Source organism: Morone saxatilis, unplaced genomic scaffold (assembly GCF_004916995.1).
Source record: "Morone saxatilis isolate NCDOM2014 unplaced genomic scaffold, NCSU_SB_2.0 Contig20, whole genome shotgun sequence".
In the NCBI taxonomy this organism is placed as follows: Eukaryota; Metazoa; Chordata; class Actinopteri; family Moronidae; genus Morone; species Morone saxatilis.
This window is the reverse complement of record NW_023339763.1, coordinates 2273016-2280411: the sequence shown is the minus strand read 5'-3', so window position 1 is coordinate 2280411 and position 7396 is coordinate 2273016. Positions and strand designations below refer to the sequence as shown.

Genomic DNA, 7396 nt, shown 5'->3' with positions numbered 1-7396 from the left:
GTCAAACGTGACAGTTCACTCCATTTGAAAAAACATAGGTCACGTGATGTACACTTTTCCTGCATTTCCACCAAACAAGTTTCCCTTAGCTCCCGCCTAATGCATCAATACAATTCAACCATGTACAAACTTCGAGAGAAATATTTTTCATTCACATGAAAGCAGATGATGCCGGTCTGTCGCTATTAACCGGATTTGGGATTGGCCTAAACCTGGGACGTTTCAAGAGGTCTCAGCAAGGCGTGTTGTGCGGTCCAGTTTGCGCTGCCTGCGTTAGTGCCTTTAGTAACATCTGGGAAGGGGCTGTTTTTTGGCGCCACCTGGGTGTATGTGGAGCTGTGGGATACCTGCAATTACAACTGCCGACATCATTACACTCAACTGGTTGGGCAGCAGAATTACGATAGAATCATGGACTAAGGTGACATGCTCTTAACAACAATACCACTTTCCCCTGCAATGGCACTTTTAAGCCACGTGGATAGGGCAGCACGATTAGCCTGTTACTTCAAGTCAAGTTATGGATATCGTTCCTAAGTATTCTTCAAATCCTTTTTGCAGGACAACATACTTTTTTGAACATTAAAAGCTGCCCTTCACATACTTTTGGGAGTCCACATAAATAAAATGGATAAATAAAAGTGATAACAATCTGGGAAGTTCATTTAAAAGAAATGAAATTTAAAGGCCTTCAGAATCATAACCACAAACATTGTCTCGGACTTGCCACAACCAATTCAAAGGGATCTAATTATTTTGCACGCGCCAAAAACTGCAATTACACTCCACATTCAATTAAAATATGATTCGGCTGAGGCAGAACAATTTAAATATTAAAGATACAAAAAAATATGTAACTGTTAATACCATCTCTCTGTGTGTGTGTGCTTATTATTTGGGTGATATTAATGTTACCGATGTGTTTCTTACAGTGATATTGTGGTTCCTTGTTCTAATTAACCCACAATGTTGGGATAATAATGTTGTTTCACGGATGATCTTTATTGGCTGAAAACAAGAGAATAGAGGTTTGGTTTCATCTCGATGCGGCTCAGTTACAGCCCTTCACCTGGGTTAGTCCAAGCCTTGTTCCAGAGATGAGCATTATCTCTCTGGATCGGTCCGCATGTATCCACTCCTCTGGGGGGTAAGTGCTCGGTGTTAAACAAAGAACAGCATTCTCGCGCAGTCGGGACGCAGTGAACTGTGATATGCTTTACATCATAAATACCATTCATTTGGGAAGCGCTTGGTGTGGATTGATGAACATTGTGGAGTGTTAGCACACGCGTGCCAAATGGAACTTATGATTGGGTGAAATTAAGAATGAATGCCAGCCATTCTCTTAATAGCCTGGCTGCAGTGGGCATTCCACCATCAGCAACTTCCAGTCCAATTTTGTAGGGTAGGAGAGTGTTGTCGTGTAGTGTGTGTGTGTGGTGGGGGGGGGGTGGGGGCTGCCAATGGTTCTAGTCTGTGGAATAGCCCACATAAAATATGTGTGTTCTCTATTCCAAAAAAGTAAGGCCAGGTGAAGTTGATATTTTTTTTTTCGGACATACTTAAGTATATATATGCCACCCTACAATAAATGTTGTATTGTAACATTATTCAGCCGTAAATATGATAGATGTAATTAAGGATTAATTTTAAAATCCGTCCTCCATGCTACAACATACCTATCATGATATAGGTGAAACAGAATCAAAGGACCTTATAACTCATTGGCCACCTTCTACACCCGGGACCCCCCCCGCCCCAAAAAAAAGGAATTATTATTTAAATATATTATGTCATTGGACCAGAAGTTATGCTTAGCAGATGGGTGAAATGTGCAGCATACACGATAAATGCCAGCTGAAAAAAAAAAAAATTGATGAGTAAGGTAAAAATTAATTATCTTGAATATAGCTTTTGTGCACATTATATTGTGGTGCCCTGGAGTATGGAGATTGTAGCGACATGTTTGAACATGATGAGTGGAAGAGCCAACTCTCATTCCTTGCCATATGAAGGTAGAGCAGCACTGGCCCAAGCCCAAGCTGAGCCTCTTGCTGTCAGCTAAGGCATTTTTTATTCAGGACTGTTTAAGGCCGTGAAAACAAGGGACATGCATCAGCGGCGTCCATTTTCAGTGGATAAAAACGAGTCAAGGAAGTATTTTCACTCTTTAAATCACTTTATGTATGTAAATCCGGTTGAATGGATAGGGACGTGGGCGGGATAACTCCAGCAAACTGGGTGTGACCAAACGTCGACATCTGCCGCCCTCGTCATTGTCTCCATCACCAGACGGCTCAGGAAGTCAGCCATAAAAACGGGTTTTAATAATTCTTTAGAAAGAAGCCGCTTTGCGCGCCGACATAACTTTATGTTTGCGGAGCATTGCGTGACAGGACTGCCTTGTAACAGGAGCTGGAACGCGGCACAGGCTAGCACATCTTTAGTGCTGACTAGCCATCACTCAACAAAAAGCCACAGGATCTTTTACAAACTTCCTGGTCTTGTTTAGCGCTTTGTATTTGAGGGGTGAGTGGCTAACCTATATTGCGGTTGCTTTCCACGTGTTCAAACAGCGTGCGGTTTACTGTGGGGGGCAGGGGGGGGGGGGCACTATTAATTCACTACATCTTCATCGTATCAACGCGCAAAGATATAATAATATAATAACCCCGAACCGAGTGTGTGTCTCTCAGTAGTTAATGACTGAACACAGAGCACAGAAGCTGTAACACGCTGACTTTACGGTGACAACACAACACTTTATCCCATCTTAAATGGGATACACGTTTGTGTGTGCCTGTTCCGCAGCCCGCCAACTCACCAACACCACTCACAACATCACCAATCCGCCTCAAAGCCACCAAAGCCTGAGGAAGCATGTCGCATTTATATGTGGGCTGTCCGCTGTTCTTTAAGGCATCTGACTCAGATCAGTACACCCGGACAAACCTTTGATGTTTCCCTGCAATGATGCTACTAACACAACCGAGTCCCGCTATTGCGAAAACACAGCCCGGAACGCAGTTGGAAAGCTAGGCATATTAATGTTCTCTTGTTTACCAGCAAGGGTACACATGTATTACGGTGTAATTTAGGGCATATTGTGGAGCAGTCTGAGGTGCTTTACATTTCGGCATACATCCAAAACACCGAGTGGCACTTGTTTCATTGAAATGTTAACTTTTATAAAGGGTTCGCTCGTCGGTTTAATAGTCTCCCCACCTAAATCCAGCCGGGTGGCCGACTGCGAACGAATTCTCAAAAACTGAGATTAAATGGCAAATAACTGCTGATTCATGAGCTATCTTTTGCGCCGAATGTATCAAAAAAGGCACAATATTGCTGATACATCTCGCATTGGGCTGTAAAGCACACGAATCTTTGACGCGGATACGTTCAATTAAATGCACAGAGTTTTGAATGGAGTTTGCTGTAGCGGATCCTCAAACTGCACGTTGTTCAGGGGCTGCTGCATATTCCACTTCAACGCACCGCTGTTCTCTGTGATTTACAGCAGTCCAGGCTCCGCTCGGAACAACAAGCCACAAAAGTAACCAAGCTAGCGGACTGACCGAGCAAACACCCCTTTAAGCAGGTCAAATGTATCTTACTATGGCTCCTAAACGACAGAAGACCACACTATTTGTTCTTTTCACTACAGAATTGGCTACATTCAAGAGTTGGCAGCTGTGTATGTAGCGGCAACGCGATTTATAACGGTGAGCTGACCAAAGTGATGTGTTCTTTAAGGCAGCGTATCTGTAACGCCTGTTTGTGGGCTCTACATGGCAGACACTCATAAATCCGCTCTTTCCTTTCTGTATTTCAACTTTACGGACAGTTTCGGCTTTTCTTACTCAACAACATCACACACATCCAAACGCTCTGCCGCGCACGTTCACATCAAAGAAATTGCCCCGCTGATATAAATGTAACACTCCTCCATCTACATCCACGGGGGGAATCTGACGGGGAAGTGTGTACTCCATTTAGGCATCAAAGGAAAAAGTCCTACCTTTGTGAAGAGCCGCTTGAAGCATGAATAAAAAGAGAATAGTCGCGAGAGAGCCGCTGCCAGTGTTCGCCATGTTGGACACCTGCTTCAGTATGGCAGAGAGAGGCAGCTTCACCTATAGCTACAACGGGACTCACTTAATGAGATGCGAGAGAGGGAGGGCACTATTTACCATATTCATTTCATTCTGTTTCATAAATCGTGTTACTTGTAATGGACGTCTCTTAGATTCTACAACTCTTGCAATGTTCTTAGATGGGAAAGAAAATAAATACAATTCTTGGTGCTTCTCAGTGCTTTTTAAGGCTGTGTTGTACTGCAGGAGTGGTTAGTAGGGGAGGTGTGTGTGTGTGTGTGTGTGTGTGGGTCCCATCATTGTGATGGGAAAACGGGTCTTTGCATGCTCAGGCATTTTTTGACTAAATAGATTTTCAGAAAAATATATTTCTGGCATTTCAAAAACTGCAGTGATTTATTTGCCCACAGGTAGCAGGTAATATTTCAGATAAACAGGGCCAGTCATAGTATTTTTGAGGCCCCAAGGCTGCCTCCCCCCCATTTGTCACCTGCACTCCCTTGATTTAGGAGAGAATCTGTGCAGTCAGAACAGTGACTTTAATTTTTGGCATTGAAACCAAACCTGAACAGAAAAAGGAAACATTGAAACGCTTGAATTGGAAAAAAGTGTATTTTATTTTAATATTTTTGTATTCTGATGTGTAACAATCTTTAGATTTGTTCTATATGTCTGTCTTTTTTCATAGTTTTCTTATGCTGTAAGTTTCTTTCACTGTCATTGGTTATTAGTTTTAAATTTCCTGTCACTGTTTTGGCGTGGAAATGAGGGGTTTGAGGAGGAGGACAAGGACGGTGTGAATTACATATAATCTGCATAGAAAAAGCTTTGAAGCAAGTTTGACATAGCAGCCAAACCGCAGAATTACAGCAGCTCATAATTACTCTTTCCCATTAGCTTACATTGTGGAAGAAGTGGCTGTAAAACAGTGTATATTTAAATTTTTTAAAATCATTTTACCCGCATTCAAGTTGGTAGAGGACTAAATCAGCCGACAGAAGTCTCTGGTGTGCGTGCTCTATGGGCCAGCTATAGGTTTTTCATATAGAAAATTGACTTTTTTATGTTATGCATGTCTGGCAGCAGTCCACTGGAACAAGTGCTAATGTTAGCTATCATAATCAAAGCTAACGTTGTACCTCAGTAAGTCTCTGGCATGACCGCACACCTACGGCGATGGCTTTCACAAGTTCACCTGGAACGCCCAAACAGCAACCAAGTCTGTTTCTCACACAGAACCTAACATTAGCTATGATAGCTGTCATTAGCTAACGGGCATCCTTCCCTCCCTCCACGCCGAAGAGGTGACAGAAAGTTAAAACTTTAAACCAGAAATGAAATGAACTCATTTTCTACGCTGATTATTGTTCAGTGATTCTAATAATGTTTTTAGCCTTATGCAGTGTGAAGAGCACAATGCCAGTGTTTTGTTTCAGTTCAGTGCCAATACTTGTTTCAGTACCAATACAACTTTTTCCAATACCAGTGTTTCAATGCCATTGTTTCTTTTTTCAGTTGTTTTCGATGCCAGATTTTTTTTTTTTTTTTGATGCCAAAGTCACTGTTTTGGCTCCGTAAGAATCGAGCGGTGGGCTGGATTAACGGAGCAGAAAGAGAGTGGGACTGGTGGATCCTTCGAGGCAGCCGACCTGGAGAGCTGGACAGCCTGGTGGGAGCGGGTCTGATGTTGGTCTCATTCACTCTTTGAAGGAAAATCAATACTAGCATCACTTCTTCCTTTGTTGCCCACAGCTGTACTCACCTACCAAACAGTGCATTGTAATGACAACATTTGTCCCAATGTTGCCTTTTTTTAATATGTATATCCAAAATATTCTGGTTGGTAAAACACAAGGCAGAACCTCCAAAAAGTTACAAGTTCTCAAAGGGACCATTCCTTTCCCACAATGGAAAAATGCATTTGTTGTTTTTCTTTCTTGCAAAACTTTGTCCCCAAGCAGTAACTATGACTTTGCCATCCTCTCACTTATGATGAGAAAAATAAAACTGGGTTCAAATTCTGGGTACACACAGTTTTCCAAGCTGATATAGTGAGACCAGAAGTACGCAGATTGCTTCAAGATTAAGTACTTCAGGATGTCTGTAGGCCATTTTCCAGTTGCTAAAATGACTACAGTTGCTCATCAAAACATAGAGGACAATTAAAGTAAGGTGCAGAGACATTTTTCACAGGTTATTGAAAGGCTGAAATTACAATTTGCAGTTTTGTTATGGTTATTAAGATTCCTTATTATTTAATTTAATACACTATAAGCTTTTACTTTAGCTTAGATACACACATCAGGCTGGCCAAGATCCAGCAGCTTGCAGAAAATCACCACACATAGCTAGAACCTAATTCAATGTGTCACATAAAGTTCTTTTATAAATACATAGTTGGAGCTCTTGAGCCTTGGTTTTGAAAAATGCAGAAAGTCAGGGCTGTTTCAAAAGCACTAATGGCTAGAAGCAATTTTCAGATGTGGAATGTCAACCTAACTAAACATGAAGTCACAGTTTTTTCTTTTAATGTTGAAAACATGCTGCATTGATGCAGTAGTCTTCAAGTCATCAAAGTAAAAGGCTGAGACAGAACAACAATGGACAAAGACAGAAAGAGAAGGAAAAGACAAAAACTAACCAGGTAAAATAATAAGCTACTTTATATGGAGTGCCATCAAAATTAATGCATTTTAATTAAAGAATACTATAGGCAGAATTTGGACATCAAACTTGCCTAAACTGACATTTAATTTTTGACAAACAGATGCTATATGTAATTACATCTTTTGTCTTTTCAAAAATAGGTGAGAGCTGGAAATAAAGAGCTGGAGCGATCGACTGGTAAATAAAGACTTTCAGTTCCAGGCTCAGATTCCTCTTCACCACAGCAGTGTGTTACAGCGTCCACATTAGTACTGACACAGCATCAATCCACCTGTCGATCTTATGTTCTATCTTATTCTCTCTCATTAGCAAGACCTCAAGAGTGTGCTATCCTGATATTTGGAGCACACCCTCTGGTCCCCCCCCAAAAAAATGCCAACCACGGTATCAGTAGTCTTTCGGGCCTCCCGGTACCTGTCTGCTGCTTCAGGAGTTCCCTTAGCTAACTAAGCCCGAAAGCCTTCTTCAGCTTGACGGCATCCTTCACTGGTGGTGTGCACTAGTGGATTCTTTAGTCACTGCCATGACAGGCATTGATGACCCTCTGGCCGAACTCCAAGCAGCCGCCTCCGCAATAGAGGCCTTGAACGTGGCCCACTCACATTCTGTGTCCTCTACCGCCCAGGATGCAGGAA

The 7396-nt window shown here is 42.1% G+C and overlaps 1 protein-coding gene across 3 annotated transcripts in view; it reads right to left on the bottom strand.

Moving 5' to 3' along the window:
- Positions 1–4266, bottom strand: part of cadm1a (cell adhesion molecule 1a) — a 378997-nt gene extending 374731 nt beyond the window's left edge. For all 3 annotated transcript variants that reach the window (XM_035667108.1, XM_035667110.1, XM_035667109.1), the window contains exon 1: positions 4019–4266. In XM_035667108.1, the coding sequence (XP_035523001.1) occupies positions 4019–4091 (73 nt within the window). In that variant the 5' untranslated portion in view covers positions 4092–4266. The remainder of the gene's footprint in view (positions 1–4018) is intronic.
- Between the last annotated feature and the right edge of the window lie 3130 nt (positions 4267–7396).